The sequence below is a fragment of the Hyperolius riggenbachi genome, chromosome 4 (genome assembly GCF_040937935.1).
Source record: "Hyperolius riggenbachi isolate aHypRig1 chromosome 4, aHypRig1.pri, whole genome shotgun sequence".
Lineage (NCBI taxonomy): Eukaryota > Metazoa > Chordata > Amphibia > Anura > Hyperoliidae > Hyperolius > Hyperolius riggenbachi.
In genome coordinates, this window is record NC_090649.1 from 361606396 (window position 1) to 361631578 (window position 25183).

At 42.6% G+C, this 25183-nt stretch overlaps 1 protein-coding gene across 5 annotated transcripts in view; it reads left to right on the top strand.

The window, feature by feature from the left end:
• ARV1 (ARV1 homolog, fatty acid homeostasis modulator) overlaps positions 1-22769 on the top strand; it is a 37055-nt gene extending 14286 nt beyond the window's left edge. For all 5 annotated transcript variants that reach the window (XM_068231959.1, XM_068231957.1, XM_068231955.1 and 2 more), the window contains exons 3-6: positions 1874-1993; positions 15239-15392; positions 18061-18285; positions 22548-22769. In XM_068231959.1, coding sequence (XP_068088060.1) covers positions 1874-1993; positions 15239-15392; positions 18061-18285; positions 22548-22642 — 594 coding nt within the window. In that variant the 3' untranslated portion in view covers positions 22643-22769. The remainder of the gene's footprint in view (positions 1-1873; positions 1994-15238; positions 15393-18060; positions 18286-22547) is intronic.
• Positions 22770-25183: the final 2414 nt, after the last annotated feature.

Sequence of the window (25183 nt, forward strand, 5' to 3'; positions counted from 1 at the left end):
TCTGTGTCTCCTGCCCTCCTCTGTCCCGAGTTCCCCTCTGTGTCTCCTGCCCTCCTCTGTCCCGAGTTCCCCTCTGTGTCTCCTGCCCTCCTCTGTCCCGAGTTCCCCTCTGTGTCTCCTGCCCTCCTCTGTCCCGAGTTCCCCTCTGTGTCTCCTGCCCTCCTCTGTCCCGAGTTCCCCTCTGTGTCTCCTGCCCTCCTCTGTCCCGAGTTCCCCTCTGTGTCTCCTGCCCTCCTCTGTCCCGAGTTCCCCTCTGTGTCTCCTGCCCTCCTCTGTCCCGAGTTCCCCTCTGTGTCTCCTGCCCTCCTCTGTCCCGAGTTCCCCTCTGTGTCTCCTGCCCTCCTCTGTCCCGAGTTCCCCTCTGTGTCTCCTGCCCTCCTCTGTCCCGAGTTCCCCTCTGTGTCTCCTGCCCTCCTCTGTCCCGAGTTCCCCTCTGTGTCTCCTGCCCTCCTCTGTCCCGAGTTCCCCTCTGTGTCTCCTGCCCTCCTCTGTCCCGAGTTCCCCTCTGTGTCTCCTGCCCTCCTCTGTCCCGAGTTCCCCTCTCTGTCTCCTGCCCTCCTCTGTCCCGAGTTCCCCTCTCTGTCTCCTGCCCTCCTCTGTCCCGAGTTCCCCTCTGTGTCTCCTGCCCTCCTCTGTCCCGAGTTCCCCTCTCTGTCTCCTGCCCTCCTCTGTCCCGAGTTCCCCTCTGTGTCTCCTGCCCTCCTCTGTCCCGAGTTCCCCTCTGTGTCTCCTGCCCTCCTCTGTCCCGAGTTCCCCTCTCTGTCTCCTGCCCTCCTCTGTCCCGAGTTCCCCTCTCTGTCTCCTGCCCTCCTCTGTCCTGAGTTCCCCTCTCTGTCTCCTGCCCTCCTCTGTCCTGAGTCTGCGCCTGTCCCCTTGTGTGTCTCTCTATTGCATCCTAGGACATTGCTGGGTTGTGAAAAGGCTGTGGCTTACCGAAAAAGGACGGCACAGTGCTGAGATGTGCAGCGGTAATCCTTCGTTGAATAGCTGTTGGGGGGTCCATGCTTGCAGACGAAGTCTCTCCCTTCACTTCTACATTAGTTAAGTATTCAAAAGTGAAGGGAGGGAGACTTTCTCTGAGAGAACGGAAACAACACAGCCCAGCAATGTCGTAAGATGCAACTGAAAAACAGGCAGGGACTTGGGACTGGGGAGAGCAGGAGACAGGAGGGGAACTCCGTACCAGAGGGGAACTCAGGACAGAGGAGGACTGGGCAGAGGGGGATTCAGACCAGCACAGTGCTGGGCAGAAATTGGTGCATTCTGGCCAAAAGACAATGACTTTTCCCCTCCTCTTTTGGGGGAGAAAAAGTTTGTCTTAGGCCTTGTTTACGTTGCGTTCTGTTCACGTGGCCATTAGCGTTGGGCGTCTTTTGACACAACTTTTTTCTTTCCTGATTCCCGGACTTCGGTGGGCAATTTGTTTTGTCATTCACTCCCTGACGCAAGTCAGGAAGTGAACTCTTTGATCCTTAAAAGAATATATACAATGTATTTATTCTTAAAAACGCAAATACAATCGCTGCACAAAGTGATTTTGTAAGCGTTTTGTGTTTTTCCTATACCTTCCATTTGAGGCGGAATCACCTCAAATATGGCTCATGCAGCGCTTCTCTGAGCGGATCGTAAACGAGCCACCATGTGCCCAAATTTCCTTTCTTTGCCACAAACCGTGGCTTTTACAATAGGCGCCTATGGCACAGTACAACTTAATTGCAGAGCTGCATCAGTATGCCTATATTGTCTGTACGTTTGTTCTAATAACAGTCTGCCAAGTCAGTCTGACAGTGTTTGGTTGGCATAACTTTCTTCAATAATCCACGTGTTGATATATTTTAATTTTACTGTTGGAATTTTTTCATCTCGTTTTCAGAAATCCTGTCAGAAACCTGTAGACAAGTACATCGAATATGATCCAGTCATTATTTTGATCAATGCCATGCTGTGCAAAGTACAAGCATACAGACACATTCTGTTCAACACAGAGATCAACGTAAGTCACGTTTGTTGGAAATAAAGGAACAATGCAGTTCAGCTACTCCAGGATTCAGATTCTGATTCATTGATCTGGGCAGGTGCTTCACTTTTCTTTTCACTTGTCTTTAATAAATCCACCTTACTGTCATAGAATACATTTCTGGAGGGTGGAGCCAATGCAGAGAAGTTCCTGCATATTCATTTACTGTTCCTTAAAAAGGAAATCCTGTCTTTAGTATGCATGTTGCAGATAAAATTATTACAGCCTTTAATATATAAAAACTAGCAAAACGAACACAGTACAAAGACACCGTCAAAACAGCTAGCTAAGTTTCATGTTCACTTGTGTAAAAACAAACAAGAATTATTGATTGCTATGGGGCTCCTATTTTTTTTGTCAGTTTGTATAACTTAACCCCTTGCGTAAGTTGGGCTTGATGATTGTTTTGGCACTTGTTAGGTAGGCTTTTGGAGACCTGAACATGGAGTATTTACAGTCACCTATATGTTAGAGTTAGAGCACTGATACTGTGTGGATAATGTTGCCTAATGGTATACATTCCTGCAATAAATCTTTATTCCTTTCTTTAAATTGGTCTCCTAACTGACCCACCATGCCCTCAGCCTCTGTATTGAAAACGAGTGCTAGACAAAAGCAATGACCTGATTTGACACTGTGCTACATACAAACAAAATCACATATGAGGAAAATCACAGCAGGGACCCTAAAACTTGTTAGTGGGGGAGAGTAAAGGTACGTACACATGTCCAACTTTTTTGAACAATTTGTTGTCCGACTTGTCGTTTGAATGACAATTTGGACTTCTAGTGCAGCCTTACTAGCTCTGTATTGCTCCCTAATGCCACTAACAAGGCTTTACTGGGTTCCAGTGAGTCCTGGTATGGAAATCCAGCCATAAATACAGAGGCTGTCTAGTGGGGGAAGGGGAGAGAGAGCGAGCGCAGAGCTGAAAGTAAACCTATAATCAGATGATCGGATTCTAATCTAACTGGGAGTTCCATTAGTGGCAACAGAGAGTGTCGCTAGGTGGATTAGGTTGTACAATGGGTAGTTTTACCTCTTGTCTGGTTTCTTACCCTACTGCAGTTAAAGAGCTGTTTCTCTACTGTCAGACTTATATGTTGTATGACAAATACAAATTTATTTACATTTACTGTACAGTTAGACTGCCTAGGGCCTGATGGATGTTCTTTGTTTCTGTCTGTACCCACCAAGGATGAAGGCTGGAACCCACTAGAGGTTTTTTTTTGAGCATTTGGGGAGGCTTTCAAAACGCTAGTGATTTCCCTAAACACTCAGCTAATGTTAGTGGATGGGCCACATTCCATTGGAGCGATTGCGATTACCAAAATCGCAAACGCAGGACATGCATCATTTTTGAGCATTAGCGTTTCTGCAATGTAAAGTATATAGACACTGGCTTAACCGTTCGTCAAAACCTACACAAAGTGATTTCCTAGCGTTTTTTAAATTACTGCACACTGTAAAAAATCGCTGGGAAAAAACTTACACTTTTTAAAATCGCTACCAAAATCGCCAGAAAATGCCCATGAAATTGCTTACAAAATGCTCATTAAAAATGCTAGCAATTGCAATAGTGATTTGTTGTGGGTTCCAGGCCTCTGGTTTTCTATTTAACAGCTACTCTCCAGCAATATCCTAGGTTTAGGTAAAATGCATCTCTGATCTACATGAAAAACACGGAGGTACACTAATAGGACCACTATCGCAAAAAAAGTAGGCAGTTAAAATCTGACAGAACCGACATGAGGTATTCTCAGGGTTTTCTTTGTTTTCAATAGCATTTCCTAAACAGCAGTTGCAAAGTCGAACTGACAACATAGGCCTCGATTCATCAAGACATCGAATCAATTACCAATAGCTCGGTAAAATACCGAACTCGATAACTTTGATGAATCCTGAAATAAACTTATCTACAGCTGTTAGCGAGCATTCGGTAATGATGCGATAAAACAGAAGAAAGTGCAATTCATGAAAGTGGGTGTAGCGTTACATTTAGGATTAGTTATCTCCTTCACTGCTCTGTCGTTATTCCTGTCACATCATTGCTGACAGAGAAGATGGAGCCATTTGAAGTGGTTTTGTATCAGCTGAAAGTGATTCAAAGGCGCAGAAGGGCAAGAATAAGGTCTAGAAACATATCAATTTGCAAAAGAACTGATTTATTTGCTATACCAGGACATTGTCATTTCTCTTCAATCATCTTGTAAGAGAACACAGGCAGTGCCAGGGTTAACTAAATTGCTAGCTGCACTACATTTTTTCAGAAAAAGCTCCTATCAAGCCATAGCTGGTGAAATTGTGGGACTGTCCCAACCCACTTCCAGAATCCTGGTCCAGGTGTTAAGCCCTATTCGGAATGTTGCTACGTGGTGTTCAAAGGACTGCTTTTTTACCCACAATTCCATGGGAATCTTATGGCCTTGTGTTAAATTACCGCTGTAAAATGGAAATATCGACACGTTACCGAATGTTTACAGCATTGTTATCGATATTTTATCAAATTCACGCTGAATGCGGAAAAACCTTGATGAATATACAGTGATGTGAAAAACTATTTTCCCCCTTCCTGATTTCTTATTCTTTTGCATGTTTGTCACACTTAAATGTTTCTGCTCATCAAAAACCGTTAAAGAAAAACTCCGACCAAAAATTTAACTTTATCCCAATTAGTAGCTGATACCCCCTTTTACATGAGAAATATAATGATTTTCACAAACAGACCATCAGGGGGCGCTGTATGACTGATTTTGTGCTGAAACCCCTCCCACAAGAGGCTCTGGTACCGTACGGTACTCTGGGCAAACTGCCACAATGTAACAATGTTCACAGACAGGAAATGGCTGTTTATAGCTGTCTGCAAGGCCAAAACAGCTAGAAACAGCTACATAACCTGCCCACAGTAAAAATGTCACCATGTAATACATGTCAGAATGTGAATCTGGGAGAGGAAAAATTTTACAATGAGCAAACACTGCCTAAATCATTTATACATAATTATGGTAAAAATGAAGCACTTTTTTTATTACATTATTTTCACTGGAGTTCCTCTTTAACCACCCTGGCGTTCTATTAAGATCGGCTGCATGAGGGTTTTTTTTAAATTAAAAAAAAACTATTTCATGCAGCCAACTGAAAGTTGGCTGCATGAAAACCCACTAGATGGCGCTCCGGAGGCGTTCTTCTGATCGCCTCCGGCGGCCAAAAGTAACACGGAAGGCCGCAATGAGCAACCTTCCATGTTTGGCTTCTCCTGTCGCCATGGCGACGAGCGGAGTGACGTCATGGACGTCAGCCGACGTCCTGACGTCAGCCGCCTCCGATCCAGCCCTTAGCGCTGGCCGGAACTATTTGTTCCGGCTGCGCAGGGCTCAGGCGGCTGGGGGGACCCTCTTTCGCCGCTGCTTGCGGCGGATCGCAGCAGAGCGGCGGCGATCGGGCAGCACACGCGGCTGGCAAAGTGCCGGCTGCGTGTGCTGCTCTTTATTTCATCAAAATCGGCCCAGCAGGGCCTGAGCGGCACCCTCTGGCGGTAATGGACGAGCTGAGCTCGTCCATACCGCTAAGGTGGTTAAAGTCAAAAATAACATAATTGAACACAAAATGCAGTTTTAAATGATGGTTTTTATTATTTAGTGAGAAAAAAAAACTCAAAACCTACATGGCCCTGTATGAAAAAGAAATTGCCCCCTGAATCTAATAACTGGTTGGGCCACCCTTAGCAGCAATAACTGCAATCAAGCGTTTGCGATAACTTGCAACGAGTTTTTTACAGAGCTCTGGAGGAATTTTGGCCCACTCATCTTTGCAGAATTGTTGTAATTCAGCTTTATTTGAGGGTTTTCTAGCATGAACCGCCTTTTTAAGGTCATGCCACACCATCTCAATAGGATTCAGGTCAGGACTTTGACTAGGCCACTCCAAAGTCTTCATTTTGTTTTTCTTCAGCCATTCAGAGGTGGATTTGCTGGTGTGTTTTGGGTCATTGTCCTGCTGCAGCACCCAAGATCGCTTCAGCTTGAGTTGACGAACAGATGGCTGGACCTTCTCCTTCATGATTTTTGGTAGACAGTAGAATTCATGGTTCCATCTATCACAGCAAGCCTTCCAGGTCCTGAAGCAGCAAAACAACCCCAGACCATCACACTACCACCACCATATTGTACTGTTGGTATGATGTTCTTTTGCTGAAATGCTGTGTTAATTTTACGCCAGATGTAACGGGACACGCACCTTCCAAAGAGTTCAACTTTTGTCTCGTCGGTCCACAAGGTATTTTCCCAAAAGTCTTGGCAATCATTGAGATGTTTTTTAGCAAAATTGAGACAAGCCTTAATGTTCTTTTTGCTTAAAAGTGGTTTGCACCTTGGATATCTGCCATGCAGGCTGTTTTTTCCCAGTCTCTTTCTTATGGTGGAGTCGGGGACACTGACCTTAATTGAGGCAAGTGAGGCGTGCAGTTCTTTAGATGTTGTCCTGGGGTCTTTTGTGGCCTCTCGGATGAGTTTTCTCTGCGCTCTTGGGGTAATTTTGGTCGGCCAGCCACTCCTGGGAAGGTTCATCATTACTGTTCCATGTTTTTGCCATTTGTGGATAATTGCTCTCACTGTGGTTCACTGGAGTCCCAAAGCTTTAGAAATGGCTTTATAACCTTTACCAGACTGATAGATCTCAATTACTTTTGTTCTCATTTGTTCCTGAATTTCTTTGGATCTTGGCATGATGTCTAGCTTTTAAGGTGCTTTTGGTCTACTTCTCTGTGTCAGATAGCTCCTATTTAAGTGATTTCTTGATTGAAACAGGTGTGGCAGTAATCGGGCCTGGGGGTGACTACAGAAATTGAACTCAGGTGTGATAAACCACAGTTAAGTTATTTTTTAACAAGGAGGGCAATCACTTTTTCACACAGGGCCATGTAGATTTGGAGTTTTTTTTCTCACTAAATAATAAGAATCCTCATTTAAAACTGCATTTTGTGTTCAATTATGTTATCTTTGATTCATAATTAACAGTTTTTGTTGAGCAGAAACATTTAAGTGTGACAAACATGCAAAAGAATAAGAAATCAGGAAGGGGGCAAATAGTTTTTCACATCACTGTAACTAGAAATCGATAAACTTCAAATTCGGTAATTTAACGAACTGGAAAAAGTTATCGTAAAGCCAATGATGAATCGAGGCCATAGTGTGCAAGTGAGTGGGGAGGCTGGCTGGTAGCTTACTATTTTGGCAGTTAAACTGCTGTTCAGGAGATGCTGTTGAAAACAAAGAAGAGGAAATGGACTGACCCAAAACCTGTTGGTTCTATCAGATCAACTGCCTACTTTTTCGCAATAGTGGTCCTTCAAAAATCTTTGTAAAGGTGCCCATACAATATTTTCCGATTAGATTCGATTATTCCGTTAGTTCGAATACACATGTCAGATTAGCTTTTTATAGAAAAAACAGGATAATTGTTCATTTTTCTTGATCGAAAAGAAAAAAAGATAACTTTCATTAGATTCTACAATTTTGGTTGAATAAATGGGAAAATTGAAAGTTTTTATTGTACGGGCACCATTAGAGTCACTGGAACCCTGTATCAGCTGGGTTCCGGTGCATAGATCTGCCCCCTTCCTTGGCCTTTTCTATATTAGTTATAGCAAAAGGTAGAATCCTTTTTCTCCAAGGTGGCAGGGATACATGCTGGAACCCAGTAGGTATGGAGCTCCTGTGAATTTTATTATAACAATAACATTTCTATAGTGCTTTTCTCTCATAGGACTCCGTGCCTCCTATTCCCAGTGGTGAAGACTGCAAGTTAAGTTGTTTTGTTGTCATGCTCTGCCCTCCGATCAGAAGGACTTCAGTTTTATCTGCATTTAGTCTCAGCCAGTTGTCACTCATCCATTGCTGTAGTTCACCTAAGCGTTTATAGTTGGAGTTGGGTCTGTCACACCAGGCTTGAAGGAAAGATATAGTTGAGTGTCGTCAGCATAGCATTGGTATGTCAGGTCATGTTTTTGGATTCGTTTTCCAAGCAGTAACATGTAAATTGTGAAAAGCAGGGGAGAAAGGATTGAGCCCTGGGGCACCCCATACTTAAGTGGTACAGAGGTAGACAGGAAGGGGCCCCATAGACACTTTTTGGGTTCTGCCACTCAAGAAGGATTGGAACGACTGAAAAAGTATGGGCTTGATACATTAAGCTGCACTGCTAAAGCAGCGCACCTTAATGTGAAGGAGCAGAAGCTAATGCATGTCTTACATAGCAGCGCTCGCTGCTATGTAAGGAGCATGCCTACCTTAGGAACGTGCCTTCCTTAGGAGTGTGCTTTCCATAGATAGGAGCGTGCCTTCCTATACATAGTAACTATGTATAAGAAGGCACGCTCCTATCTAAGTAAGGCACGCTCCTAAGGAAGGCATGCTCCTTACATAGCAGCGAGCGCTACTATATAAGGCATGCATTTGCATTCCTTAGATAGGAGCGTGCCTTCCTATACATAGTAACTATGTATAGGAAGGCACGCTCCTATCTAATGCTGGATACACACGGCGCGTTCCTGCACTCGATGCGCCCATCGATACGCATCGACTTGATTATTTCCAAGCGCATTTCGATGATTGTTAGGTCGATATACATGTAAAGTATGCCAAATCGACCTAACGATCCATCCAAATGTGAATCGGGCATGTCGGAAATAATCGAGTCGAGGCGAATCGACGGGCGCATCGAGTGTGGGAATGCACCGTGTATCCAGCATAAGGAAGGCACGCGCCTATCTAAGGAAGGCACGCAGATTACATAGCAGCTGCTATGTAAGGCATGCATTAGCGGCTGCTCCTTCACATTAAAGTGCATTGCTTAACAGTGCAGCTTAATGAATCAAGCCCGATGCCATCAACGTCTATTGTATTCCTGTAGCCTGCTTATCAAGATGTCATGGTCAACTGTATCAAAGGCTGCAAAAAGGTCTAGCAGTATCAGGATGGAGCACTTTCCTCTGTCTCTTGCCTTGAGCAGTTGGTTGCAGATTTGGATGAGGGCAGTTTCAGTGCTGTGATGTTTCCTGAAGCCAGACTGGAATGGATCATAACTTTTTTTTTTTTTTGTAAGATTTTGGCTTCTAGTTAGAGGTATATGGCTTTTTTTTTTTTTTATTTTTTTTTTTTTAAATAGCTTACCCAGAAAGGGAAGGATAAAGACAGGTCTGTAGTTGTTTATTGCATCTGGGTCCAGGGAAGGTTTTTTTTTTTTTTTTAAGGAGAGGCTTGATGTTTGCTTCCTTAAATAAAGCAGAAAATATCCCTAATTGTAAGGAACGGTTTACGATTTTAAGGAATACCGGTACAAACAGGTCAGGGCAGTTCAACATGAACTGTGTTAGGCCAGGATCCAAGTCACAAGTAGTTTGGTGAAGGTGAAGGAGGATGCTTGATGTGCCTTCTATTTCAATCTCCTTTGACCAAGATGTTACGTTGTCTCTGCTAATGGTCTTTGGTGCTATATAAGGGTCCGATGGTGGAAGGTATAGCGGAGACTTTGAGAAGAAATGGAGAAATTAGTCACAAAGGTCCAATTGAAGACTGAATATTACATATTGGCATGCTGGGTTGCAGAGTTTTTCCACTGTGCCGAACAGTTGGGCTGGTTTGTTAACTGCATTTGCAATCTCGTGATAATCTCATGTGATAGAAAGGATGACTTTTTCTCGTGATTACCTTTTGGTAGTTCAAGTGGAGGATTAAAGCATGTTTGTCTTGTGGCAACTGAGATTTGCGCCACAGTCTTCCAGGCTTTCGGCCCTGTCTTTTCAGCTCTTTTATAGAGTGGAATCCAGTAGATATGGGGCTCTGGTGAATCTTATTATACAGACAATATACAGGGATATTCCTATTGACAATGACAGACCAGGATGGCTGAGAGGGTAGAGTGTCAGCTTCCTGGCCAGGTGCTTTTTTTTTACCCAAAAGCAGATGCCATCTTAATACAGTATGGCGTAAAAAAACAACTCGGGTCTGAAGAATATGGAGACCAGGGCTGTGGAGTTGGTACAAAAATCCACCGACTTCGACTCCTCAGGTTAGGATCCTGCAGACCCCTCGACTCCGGCTCCTCTAATTTGCATATTACAATTTTGGTGATTTTCCACCGACTCCTCAGGTTAGGATTCCGCCGACTTTAAAAATCACCAAAATTGTAATATGCAAATTAGAGGAGTCGGAGTCGAGGGGTCGGCGGAATCCTAACCTGAGGAGTCGGAGTCTGTGGATTTTTGTACCGACTCCACAGCCCTGGCCTCCATATTCTTCTGACCCAAGTTGTTTTTTTTATAACATGAAATGCATCTCTTACCTGCCAACGCTTAGGAATTTTAAAATACAACTGAAGTGAGAGGGATATGGAGACTGCCATTTATTCCCTTTTAAACAATACCAGTTACCTGGCTATCCAGTTGATCTCCTGCCTCTAATACTTTTAGCCAAAGACTAAAACTAGTCCTTGGTAAGAGTACTTACATCTATCAGGCCCTAGGCAATGTGACTGTGGGTACACGTAAGAGTGATGTGCAGGTACTCTGCTGGGATTCTTTCTCTATTACACATTCTTCATGCACAATCTGAGCATGGATCAGGCCCTAGGCAATGTAACTGTGGGTACATGTAAGAGTGATGTGCAAGTACTCTGCAGGAGAATGAGGCTATTCTTCCTCTATTACACATTCTTCATGTATAATCTGAACCAGGTTTATGGGTGATAGACAACACCGCTGTGTTCAATGTGCACAACATTCTCAGTGGATCCCCTGCAGCTCTGTGGGGAGTGCATATGTAGAGTATAGTTGTAATGCTGGGGGGGCACATTTTCTGACCACCCAGCGCAACAAGGTTAAGTAGCTGGATAATGGAAGAGGCTACACAGGTTGCTCAGAGCGGATGCCGTCTGAGCCTCTGGGTAAGTAACAAAACAGATATAAGAAAGACAGACTGAACGCTTGCAAGACTAAGAGCTGTCCTAGCGATAGCAAGCATTCAGACAGGTACAAGACAGGACTATAGATTGGAGCGTAACTAGCAGCAACCGCAGCTCACAGTCAAGTCCACAGAAGCAGAGCAAGCAGGTTAACAACCAGTCACCAGCAAGACTACCGGAAGGAAAGTAACTAATAGCAACCGCAGCCTATAGTTATGTTTCCAGAAACTAGAGTAGCAGGAATACTACCAGTCACTAACGTGGTGATGGCAGAATCCAAGCTATCAGGATAGTGGACTTCCCTGACCCACCACAGATGCAGCGAACGTCCAACACCCAAGGAAACAAGGCAATAAACAATAATACAGAAAAAAACAAAAACAAACGGCTCAACTAACGGATAAATATATATTAGCAAATCTGCATATATATATATATATATATATATATATATCTATATCTATATATATATATATATATATATATATATATATATATATATATATATATATATATATATATATATATATATTTATCAAGAAACTAGCTAAAGCACAAATAATAAGGTCACATAGAACTACAATAACAGATCTATTACAAAGTGCCCAGCAGACCAGCGTACTGACCGCTATGTCTGTAAGGTAACAATCAGATATGTATATCTGACTTAAAAAATACGGGGGCTGCTTTATTAAATCGGCACAAGTAACTATTTTTTGATTGGTTTATTTCCTTTTTGTAGACTAAGCGCAGCTATTACTGTATATATAAATTATTTATGATGACTATTATCTGAGAAATAGAACATTTTATCATATTTTCTATTTTAAATAGTTTAAATTCAGTCGGAGTCGGTGCATTTTCTCCCGACTCCGACTCCAGGCACCCTAAAATTGCCTCGACTCCACAGCCCTGATGCAGGCTACCATGTTTATTTTCGTTTAAACAATACCAGTTGCCTGGCAGCCCTGCTGGTCTATTTGACTGTAATAATGTCTGAATCACACCAGAAAGAAACATGCAGCTAATCTTGTCAGATCTGACAATAATGTCAAACACCGGATCTGCATATGCTTGTTTAGGGCCTATGGCTAAAGTATTAGAGGCAGAGGATCAGCAGAATAGCCAGGTAACTGGTATTGTATAATAGGGAATAAATATGGCAGCGTCCATATCTCTTTCTCTTCAGTTGTCTTTTTATAATTCCTAAGCATTGGCAGTGATGAGATGCCTTTTATGTTATATACTTTCAACAAGATTGTAATATGCAGATTAGGAGTCGAAGAGTCAGTAGAATCCTAAACTAAGAAATCGGAGTTTGAGTCTGAGGATTTTTGTATCTACTCCGCAGCCCTGCCCATGGCCCTAGTGTAACAGTGCTGCTCCTCTGGCCTTCGTACCAGTAAAATTGCTGTGCTCAGGCAATTTTATTGGCCTTTTGTGCACCAAGCCTAGTATTACTTTGGTATAGTAAACAGAAGGTTAATTATTTGTTAATTTCATTTTGGGTCACAGAAACACATCTTGCAAAATATGTTTTCATATTCAGCTCTATTTTCATGGTTGTCCAAGCAGCCTGAAAACATTTTAAAGTGGCACTGAAGCGAAAAAAAAATTATGATGAATTGTATGTGTAGTACAGATAATTAATAGAACATTAGTAGCAAATAAAATGGTCTCATATTTTTTTTATTTTGTGTTATAGTTTTTTTTTTTTTTTTTTATAACATTTCATCATTCTCTAATATTTGCAATTTACAGACTACACTCGGCATTCTAAATGATTTCACAGAGCAGGCTAGTGAACTTTTGAACTTTACTCTGCAGAAAAAACAAAATACAGTGACAGACACTTGAGATAATAAGCTTCAGAAGACAGAGCTCTCTGCGACTTTGAAAGTGTCGAGCTCAGATAAGCTCTTTTATTTAGATAACAACTGGAGTTTCTTAACCCTTCCTGTACTGGAAACAATATTAGGACCATAACGAACACCATAAGATGCACCCAGGTTTTAAAGAGAATCTGTATTGTTAAAATCGCACAAAAGTAAACATACCAGTGCGTCAGGGGACATCTCCTATTCCTCTCTGTCACAATCACAATTTTGCCGGTCCCCGCAGCATTAAAGGTAGTCAACAGTTTTAAAAAGTTTGTTTATAAACAAAATGACCACCAAAACCGGAAGTAGGTTGATGTACAGTATGCCCACACATAGAAAATACATCCATACACAAGCAGGCTGTATACAGCCTTCCTTTTGAATCTCAAGAGATCATTTGTGTGTTTACCTTCCCCTGCAGCTATCATCTACTGAAGAGTGACAGGCAGTTTCTTCCTGCAGACAGCTCTGTGTCTGTAATTCCTCAGTATGTGACAGCCCAGCCAGCTCAGAGGACGATTTATCCAGCTTGTAAAAGGCAGACAGCTCTCTTATCTCACTGACCAGAGAGAAGAGAGACTGCCTAATCTAAATAAAACACAGAGTGTGCATAGAGGGGGGCCTGTAGGGGGGTGTGCATAACAGATCAACAACACTGAAGAGTTGGCAGCCTGCCAGACACAGGGCGACAAATCCGACAGAGAGATAAGTTGATTTATTACAGAGATGGTGATAGTAGAAAGTGCTGCAGTAAGCCAGAGCACATTAGAATAGGTTTAGGAACTTGTAGGATAGTAGAAAAAAGAATGACATTTTTGTTACAGAGTCTCTTTAAGGGCAAAAATCAGGAAAAAAAAATATAACTAATCTTAGGTGCATCTATAGTGCAGGGGTGCCTTATGAAGCTTTCCCTCCCCAAGCTAGCTCTATCTCCTAAGTTACACTGCCCATCTAAAGTAACCCTTGATGCCTTCCCCAGCTACAATACCCCAACTGCCTCCCAGTTACACTGGCACCCTCCCCCCCCCCCCCCCTCAAGTTTCTGTATCCCCTGCCAACAGCAGGGAAAAAAGCTATACTGTGGTGCCCCGTCCATCCTCCTGTGGCTCCTGGCAGCCCAGAATTTTTAAAAAAACCTGTTTCATGGCCCCCCCCCAACCTGGAGCCCCTGGCAAGTGGAAAGTAATAAATTTAACACTTTCCCCGCAGCAGCCCCTCCCCCACGAAGTCCTATATAGCCCCAGAATCCAGAGAATAACAGAACAAACTTTCTCCGCGGCACCCCTCCCCTGCTGAGCCTCTTGTTGCCCCCTGCAACAACACAATAGCCAAGTGTTACAACCAGAGCATCCCCAATGCTGATGTATGCCTTTCTAACCTCCCCGGCAATTGCAGAGTCTGAAGCGCCACAGCGGAAGCCTAATTACCTGATCCACCGTCAGGTCACGCAGTGAGAGGACGCCAGCGTGAAGCTGCAAGCATGGGAGGACACGAGATGGAGGATCCTGGCGGCTGGATCAAGCTTCCGCTGTAGCGCTTCAGACTCTGCAATTGCCGGGGAGGTTAGAGAGGCATAAAGCGGCGTTGGAGCCGCTCCGGTTATAATACTTGGCGATTGTGTTGTTACCGGGGGGCAAAAAGAGGCTCAGCGAGGGGAGGGGCGCCGTGGAAAAAGTTTGTTATTCTCTGGATTCTGGGTCTATATGAGACGTAGCAGGTGAGGGGCTGCTGCGGGGAAAGTGTTTTTTAAATTACTGGCCAGATGTGGCTTAGCGGAGGGAACAGCCGCGGGAAATGGCTTTTTTTTTATCCCCCCTTAACTCTGCCGTTGTGGGGTACAAGAGGCTTGGCAGGGACTGCAGCAGGTATGCAGGTATCACGGTGTCTATGTGCAACTGGCTCAATCAAAATTGTAATATTTGGACCATAAGACTCACTGAATCACACACACACACACACACACACACACACACACACACACACACACACACACACACACACACACACACACACACACACACACACACACACACACACACACACACACACACACACACACACACACACACACACACACACACACACACACACACTTTTGGGGAAGAAAGTGTGTCTTATAGTCCGAAAAATACAGTATATCTCTGGTGCTAATGTATTATTTCTTAGCTGTACTACACATACGAATCATTATATCATAAGTTTATTTTCACTTCAGATTCCCTTTAATTTTGATATACAGTTTTATCAATTATTAATCAACTATTTATCAATTCTTCTGAGGGTAAATTAATTTTGTCAGGCGAAAAAAAAAAATGCTTTCATGAAATGAAATTAATGAAGAAGTATACCGGTACTCTTCTTTTTTTTTTTTTTTTTTTTCTAGATTCACAGCAAACTTTGTATATTTTGTCTGCTTTGTGAAGCGTATACTAGATGGCGACAGCTGCCTGGATCCAGCAGTAACACAGACCCTGAGGACATCATTAGATATGCAAAGGAATGGGATTTCTACAGGCTGTTTGGAATAGCTGCTTTGGGTATAAACACTAGGTGTATTTTATGTACTCTGTTAAGTCCCCCTTAAAGCTGTATTTTATTAATTTATGTAAGGCTGGATGATTTATTCTGATTACCATACAATAATGAATTTCTGATTTGTAACAAATATGCAGTTTGTATATGAAGACTACTCAGACATGATTTTGTGCGAACAGAGGCGCCAAGCAGAGTAAAACCATGTTCTAAAAATGATAAAAAGAGGGAAGTCGAGGTGGACTTACCTCCCTCTGGTAGTGGACATATACTCAAATGCAGAGTAAAAAATATACAATTAATCCACAGCTCCATAAAATCGCAACGCGTTTCGCGGTCAACAGTCCCGCTTCATCAGGCAGTACAGGAGCATATAAAACTGGTTCAGGTCCACAAAGCGTGTGAGCTCACATGCTTTATGGACCTGAACCAGTTTTATATGCTCCTGTACTGCCTGATGAAGCGGGACTGTTGACTGCAAAACGCGTTGCGATTTTACGGAGCTGTGAATAAATTGTATATTTTTTACTCTGCATTTGAGTATATGTCCACTACCAGAGGGAGGTAAGACCACCTCGACCTCCCTCTTTTTATCATTTTTAGAACATTGTTTTACTCTGCTTGGCGCCTTTGTTCGTACATATTACAGCACGATTAAGTCCACCCCTGGTGGAGGGGTTCTTTCCCCATTTTCCTATCTACAGAGAGCGACTTTTATACCTGAGTGGGGTCAGGTACTAATACTCCCCACCTGCCTGTCAAGTGGTTGCCTGATGGTAACCCACCTTTGTGAGTATAAGAACCTTTGACATTACATTATATATTGAGCTTACCAGACAATATTGCACTATTGGGCTCTTGGTGTCCTCTGTTTTGTTTTTATCAGACATGATTTGTCAGTTTTTTGGTAAGCAGGTGGGACAGGGTGTGATGGAGAGACAGGAGTCCCCTCTAACAGCCCAACTAGTTCCGCGGGCGCAAACCCACTTTATCAAGGAGAGGAGAGACCTTCTCTCCTCTCCTTGATAAAGTGGGGTTGCGCCCATAGAACTAGTGGGGCTGCTAGAGGGGACTCCTGTCTCTCCATCACACCCTGTCCTACCTCCTACTCCTGGCTAAGTATACCCTTCGTTATTTGCACTACTGTGGGCTGCTGCACTGTCACTCTTTTTTGCCTGGCAGCAGTTCAGGTCTCTAATCTTATTCGATAGAATTGTATAGTTTTGCACTTGTTACTCCATAATCGTGGAATCACTTACTAGCGCTTTGTTCAAATATATCCTCTACAGTACACTATGCTATTGCTATGGCTGATAACTGTTATTAATTTGTTTGCTGCACATGTTTATTAATGACCCTTTATATATTATTGGTGTTTGACTCTCTAATAAGACACTACTATTGCACTTTATAAGGTGTACTTAACCCGGCTTCCAACAGGCTGGGAGCTCTATATAAGAACACCCAGTTCTGTTTAAATATATGTTACTACATAATGACAGGTATATGATTGATGATGGAGACATTTCATGGGGTGTTTTAATTGGTTTTATTTTGTTGAGGGTTCTCCCCTTTGTACATATTTCCTAATGGTGGATCACGGTTTCATAAAGATCTTTTTGTATATGATATTTATCCTGGAGTGGTGCTGAATACAGGGTTTCTTTTTTCTGGTTTTGGGTAGACAGGGTCTGAACCTTCTATAACCGTTATTGATTGTCGGTATACCTTAAAATGAATCCGAGCACTCAGTATTTGATTTTATGTAAAGAAATTGTATTTGCATATCATACAGCATACATACAAAATATTCCATCAGATCAGGCCTTTATAGTTAAGCAAACATGAATCTTATTAATACATTGAAAACGTGATTATAATAGTTGTATTTAAAATAGGATCAAAAAATAGTTTCCGCTTTACTAGTAGTTTACTGTGGCAATACTCATACTACAGCAATCTTGTTGAATAAAATAACCGGAAAACAACATCTAACTGATCTTGATAATATCTTAACAGAACTTAAAGGGCAACCAAAGTGTGAGGGATATGGATTGGAGGGAAGGGACGCGGGCGGGTAGCGCCGATACGGCGGAGGCGGGGGAGCGGCGCTAACAGACAGCACATAGGTAAACATTGTGCTGGTGACACGATGTGTGTCGCTAGCACTGCGGGGGGTATAGCGGCGTGCAGGGGGGTCCTGGAGGCACACCATGGGGCAACGGAGGCTGGTGTTAGTGTGCACAACCAGCCTCTGTGCCCCACTAACATAATTAAATCCCACCTCGGGTTCTCTTTAAAGGTCAGGTCTGAACAATTAAAAAAAAAAAAAAAAAATCTACTTACCCGGGGCTTCATCCAGCCCCTGGCAGCCGATATGTCCCTTACCCCAGCTCTGGTGTCCTGGGACCCCCTCACCAGGTCGGCATCATCTGCGCGAGCGTGCTCTCATGGCCTGGAGCATTCTGCGCAGTTGCCCAATTTGTATGAAATGCAGTTATATATTATAGCAAAAGAACATACCTGATGGTTGCATGTCTTGTGCTGTCAGGGCTATCTATAGGATCTATCAATGCATCTTACATCTCTAAGTATAGAAAACCTTCCCCTCTTTAGTATATCCATGTGCATGTTGAAACAGTAATCTAGAACAGCTTTCTATTTTCTCTCCAGAACAGGCAGCCTACCTCATGGGAATTTTCATTGTTCTGTTTATGGCAAGTCCCAAGTCTTTGAACACTGGTTCTCAGTTTGCACTTCTTCTTAAAGCACTGTTGTTATCCAGTTACGGGAAGCTCCTGCTGATTCCTGCTGTCATTTGGGAACACGACTACACACCCCTATGTTTTAGACTTATCACACTCTTTGTGCTGACTTCAAACACTCAGGCCATCCGAGGTAATGGACTACAGTTTTTACTTTGCTACTTTGAACTATAATAAGGTAATGAGGACGAACGTAATTTCTTTGTATTATTATTATTTTTATTATTATTAAACAGTTTGTTCTGTTTTCCCTTTGAAAATACTTGGCTCACACGCTGGTGGTCTATGGCAGAGTCCACTGCACTATGGAGCAGATATGTGACATTCTATGCCTGCTGTCAAATGTGCAGGCCGGGCTTCTGCATTGGGAAAACGCAATGGACAAACGTGGCCACAGTGGAGTTGGTCCACTGCTTTGTGCTTTGGGAAGCAGTGCAGCAGCAGACTGGCCCATTGACTGGTGTCTATTTTTTTTTTTTGTTTTGTTTTTTTTGTTTTGGTGCTCTTTGAAGATTTACCCCATGTTTTTACCCACCTTTTCCTACACCTGGTTCACATTGGCATTAAAAAACGGACCGGATCCTAACGGATGCAAATGTATCCTATGTTAACCAATGGGATCCGTTACCATTGCTCTGTTCTAACAGATCAATTTGGCCCATTCCACCAAATGGACTGCAAGTTTAGGTAGGGAGCAGTTAATCCGGGCCCACACTGTTCATTGACATACCTACAACTGTAGTTTTATTTATTGGTTCTACCACCTCGTTATCCCATTCACATGTCTTAGTCATGCCAAATTGTATAAGCAGGAGTTTGGGGTGCTAGGGTGAAAGGCTCATTTGGTACAACTATAGACCACAATGCAAATTTCTGCTATGGTGCACGGGTTTCATTGGATGCGGGCACTCAGCTATCATATAGTCGACTGTTATGAGTGTGAGCTACAGTGTTGCCAAACTCTTATATCAGTAGCTATACTGTAGACAAACTGATCTAGTGGTAAGGACTATGATCAGATCGCTTGTGAGTTTGGCTACACTATCGCTGAACCACGAATGAAGGAAAATATATATATATATATATATATATATATATATATATATATATATATATATATATATATATATATATATATATATATATATATATATATATATATATATATATATATATATATATATATATATATATATATATATATTAGTTCAGCCCCGTTAGTTCGGTCAGTATTAGGCATGGAGAGGGAGGCTAGTGGGGGGGAAAGGAGAGGTTAGTGTTAAGAATGAACAGGGGAGGTTAGTGTGAGGAAGGGACAAAGTGTAGATTTTATCTATAACTTCAGTATCGGTAATATCTTCCCCCAGAATTCACTTGTGATGCTACTGCATGTACCTCCCCGCCTCTGTACACCTTCATTGTGTGCCCCTCCAATCTGTTCCAGCCACCTTCATTCTGTGCTCCCCCTCCAATGGCATTTACCACTATTTTGCACAATATAACCCACTTACCTGCCCATGCTTTGCTGTGAGCTCCACCTTACTACTCAACTCTCTCAAACTGGTCATGCCTCCTACTTGATTTCAAGAGTACATATTATGTTTCAAGAACACATGAACGCTATTGAAAGTAAAAACTAACATTAAACTTCCCACAGAAACCTGGTTCTACATATAGAAACTAGCAAATGATTATAGTGCACCTTTTCCAAAATATAAAAATGGGCTGCAAGGAGACAAGTGGACGAGCACCCCTACTTCCACTCACAAATGTTCAAATAAATTATAAACTGGAACTCCTGCGCACTCAGCTTATTAAAGCTTTATTGAAAATTATGCACAGCATTCAATTAATGCACAATTAAATCCTCATACACAAAGGCCACCCACTAACCCCACAATCCATCTCCCAACATCACACATCCAACCAATTCAGCAACAATCTGCACCCAACACTCCATACATGTGTGATGTTGTGAGATTGTTGTGAGGAGTTCCAGTTTATAATTTAAATGGTTCTACATATATATTTTTGTTTAGACAGCTGAAGCTCATTTTAGTAAAAATTGCGGTCCTTCACGGTCAAGTCTCTGTGAAGTCAACAGTACTGCCTATTTGTCCTTCCAGTGTCCCTTCAGTATAAACAAACCTTTGAACAGGGTATGAAGGGGGCACGGGGGAGCAGAAGTTGCACAGGGGGACTGAAGGTGGCAGAAGAAGGCACAAGGGTACATAGGAGGTACAAACACCAGTCAGGGCAGAACTTCAGGAGGGAGGTGTGGCTTAGTTGGGGGCATGGCTTAATCAGAAGCATGGCACCTCACAGGACCAATAGCACTCCAGGCAGTGGCCTATGCCTACAAATGCCCCTGGCTGCATGTATTTGTTAACAAACCCAGCACTATCTTATTAATTGTCAGTGAATGAGATCAGCACCTTAACGGAGATGCTGTGTATGGCAGTGTAAACACACAGCCTACTATGTTGCATAGTGTGAATGAGGTCTAAGGTGATTTCCAAAAGGCTAGATGACCAGATGAGATAATGCTGTGCATAAGTAAACCTATCTTATTTAGGTACATTAAATATGGCAGAGATTAACTCAAAAAGCAACATGAGAATCATGTAATGATTCAAAGTCCCACAAATGTACAAAAAATGGTGTCTTGATTCTAGACACATCAATTTTTAAAAAGAGTCACTAGGACTATATATACAATTGTATGTGAGGTACACTAAAAACACCTGTATCACAAACAAATGCCTTAAAAAAAGCTCCAGGCGAGTGTTTTTGCTAACCCCCCCCCCCCCCCCCCCCCCCACACGTATTAGGTTACATATGTGCAAAATGCACAAGCTGCTGTACCTTTGTGGTGCCCAATAGGTGGAGTGTAAAATAAAAAAAACAAAAACCTAAAAACCTGAACTTAGGCCTGGTGCACACCAGAGGAGTTTTTCTGAGCGTTTTGAGTTTTTAAATCTGCTTCTAATGTTATCCTATGTGTCTGTGCACACTGGAGCAATGAGGTTTTGTAAAAAAAACCATAGCATTACATTGGGCAGAGCTTTTAGAGGTTTCAAAAGCTCTTTCCAATGTAATGCTATGGGGTTTTTTACAAAACCTCATTGCTCCAGTGTGCACAGACACATAGGATAACATTAGCAGCAGATTTAAAAACTCAAAACGCTCAGAAAAACTCCTCTGGTGTGCACCAGGCCTTAATCGCATAGATGTTTGTTTATGGTATACTACCACAGGTGTGTGTGGTTAGCATGTTGACCAAAAGTGCAGGAATGTATTGCAAAAAATACAAGGCTGGCAGATTTGCTTTTGTATGTCAGCCCGCTTGCATACACCTAGACTGCTCAATCAAGGTCCACCACACACACCAAACAAATGATTGCAGCTGAAGGTCTATATACAAGGGTTTAGGGAGTGCAATACATATTTACAGTGCTAACAGTGTTCGACATGTTTCATCTCATACAGATTTCATCAGGAGCAAAATAACGTGCAAAAAAATAAAATAAAAACCCCCCACCAACACAATATCCCCCCAGCAGCAATATTGCTCAAGACAGAGCTGAAGCGCCCATTGCATGATGGGCTTTTATACATCCGGCTTACCCCTCCCTTCTGAGGCGTGGCTGGCACCCCTCAGGCCTCTCTTATTCATTCATGCAGGTTGGTTACCTTAATGGTCCTTGCACTGACTTGAATCAAGGCCCTGGGCCCTGCATAGCGAAAGCATTAATGCACACTTCATACAAATGCACAGATTATTATTATTGCCCCCACCGTTCACTCGTCAGTGCGGCTATTTCGCTGCATCAGCAGAGTGAGGGTGCAAGTGCACCAGGACATTTGACCAGGGATTCACCGGCAGGGATTGCCATTTTAGACAAAGACATGCAGACAGCAATGCATCACATTTATGGATTGCTTGGTAATCTCCAGTGTTACTGCTTGAAATCAAAAAGGCATGCAAAAAGTGCTTACATTTTACAATCCGGTTTTCATGTCAACACGGTTGTTACAAGGCTTATAAGCACGCGTATGTTATTGCGGCTGTCTACCCCACCATGCGAACAGATTATTATTATTATTATTATTATTGGCCCCACCATTCACTCGTCAGAGTGAGGGTGCAAGTGCACCAGGACATTTGCCCAGGGATTCACCAGCACGGATTGCTATTTACTCAAAAAGGTTAGTTCAAGTTTGCAATAATCTCATTGCAAAGCTCCAAATATTACCGATGTGGATTTTCTGTGTTTAATACATATTGATAAAATGTTCAGATGAATGTGCCACTGAAGCGAACAAAAAGTTTATCAGTTGTTGGTGTTCACATTTTTAGTGCATTATGTCTGTTGTGATTTCTTTTTTTATTAGTGTCGATGAACATGGGTCGCTGCCTGTCGGTGCTTGCAATTGCTTGTGGACTCCTTCTGGAAAATGGGCTTTGTACCATTCAGTGGACATTTTAGTTGGCCAACTGATATCTTGCAAGATCAAAACGAGGTCAACTAATATAGTTTGGCCAGATATTCTGCAGCAATTGTCTTCTAATGTTCTTTATATAATGGAACCTTTTCATTCAATTCCTGTTTTACCTGTTTTGTATGTTTCAGAATAAAAAACATTTTTATATATCTTTTGAGTTTGGTTATTAAAGTTATAGGTATAGGAGTGTAAAATATACCACCAATATTACCCTTGGGCAAATTATTTTTGCACTTGTCATTGCTTTTGTTTGTTTGTTTTTTGTCTGCTCTCACTGCACTTCTGCCACTTCTGCCACCAAATGACAGAAACACTGACAGTGGCATCAGCATCTCTGAATTTTACGTTAAAGATTTCCATTGATCTATTAAGTTTTTTGGGGGGGGTTTTTTGCCTTAGCTTAAAGTATACCTTAGCCCAAATGAAAATGTAAAGATGGGGTAGAGTAGGCATGTATAGTGGGCTCTCCTCATGCCCACCACTCCCCCCGTTTTCCGGCAGCCCATCGTTACTGTGTACTGTCCCTCCCGAGCTACTTCCTGGTCAGGAGGGTTGATGAGGATTGCACAGGCACTGCCCGGCGACGCGTGGCCAAGACCGCATGATCAAGGACCTGCCAGGCAGCTCATGCGCAGTCTTCACCGACCCTCCCAACCACGAGGGTAACAGAGGGCGACGGTACAGAACAGGGGGAGCGGTGGACATGAGGAGAACCCACTACACATGCCTGCTCCCCCAGTTTTTACATTTTTGTTTGGGCTACGGTACATTAAAGGGTCCTTTCACACTGTGCACGCTGCATTGTGATACCATTGCAACACTACAGTGCTGAGAAGTCACACTTGCACGTTAAAGACGTGCAGTGTGACTATTCAGTGAAGCACACAATGCAATGAAAGTATGCTTCCTTGTAAACACCCACATTATTCAGTAAATACGCGGCATGCTATGTGTTAACTACCTAACGACTGCGTCACGCCAACAGCCCCAGGACCACCTAGCGCCAATATGCGTCAAGTCCTGGGGCTGGCTAATGCAGGAGATCGCACATTGTTAGACCGCGAAACCCCCTTCTTTTTACTAAGTGTGGCAAGGCTGTCCCCTCCTAAGTGTCTGCAGTGATCGGGCTGTCATAGGCTGAAGCCTATGACAGCTGATCACAGGGATTGGCTGGCGGGGGTTGGAAGTTGGTTTAGTATATTTATAAAAAAAAAAAAAATTAAGGAAATTTATTGCAAAAATAAAAAAATAAATAACTATTTACACAAAAAACAAACGGGGGGGGGGGGGGGGAATCAGACCCTACCAGCAGAGAGCGATGTTGGTGGGGAGAAAAGGGGGAGGGGAGAATCACTAGTGTGCTGTGTTGTGCGGCCCTGCAGCTTCGCTGCAGTGGCCTATTTTGTAAAATATAGCCTGGTCTTTAGGGGGGTTTCCCACTGTGGTCCTCAAGTGGTTAATCTGTCGAAACCTGCCGCACTGCACTCCTTGTGAAAGCATTCATAGGCATATCATTACATCGCAGAACGCAACAGACACAGTTTTGAAAGGACCCTTTGGGTCCAAAACATGTTGACTGGTTAACTGACCCCCAAAAAATCTTTGGTTAGCACAGATTGTGAATTGTGGTAAGCAAAAATGATGTTCAGTGTGTTGTGAAAAGCACTGCATAATATGCCAGCAATGTAAAAATGAATAGTAAAGCGGGTCATTGTGGGAAAGAATTGTGAATGAAAACAAGAAAACTTTAACCTTGTAGTAATTATTCTTTAAGAAGAGGTTAAAAAGGATGTATCTCGAGTAATATAAACATTAAGGAAAAAATTGCACTTTCATGAATAATTTATTGTGTACTTAGGCTGAATGCATAAGCAATTATTATATTGATGACAAAGCATCAGTACTGTTGTACACAGGGCCGGCATACGGGAGTCAAAACAGAAAAAGCATAGAGGGTGTACTTAGTGAAGGAGAGGAGACAAACAAATGCAGACCAGCTGGATCTGCTACCTCATTTTGAACTGACTGATGAATGACAAAGTTTACAGGCTGCAGACTTGTGCTGGGGCTACCTACAATTCACAGTCTGTCTAGTTAGTTGCAGTTGTTTTTCTTTTGCCCTATTTCATGGCTTTGTTGTGTCTATTACAAGTCTGCTTTTCCTGTTTAACCTTATTGATATTTACACATAGAACCCTTTATCTATACAGCAGTGTCCTCTTGTGGTTACTCTTGGCTGGAAAGAGCTGCAAAATACTGTACATGCACAGCACAGGCTACAGCAACATCAGGAGAGAAAGTGCACATGGTAAAGTATACCTGTTATAAGAGAAACATAAAGGTCCACCCGCTCTTGAAAATTGTAGTTGTCTCAATGCACAATAGTATAAACCCTGTTGGTTATAATATGTTCTAAGTCCAACAAGTGCAAGATCAGGAACCTCCAGTTAGAATCTTCATATTTGGAAAGTTATAGTTTTGGCATCAGTATTGTCTATATTTTAGCATTTGTAAAAGATGTCAGC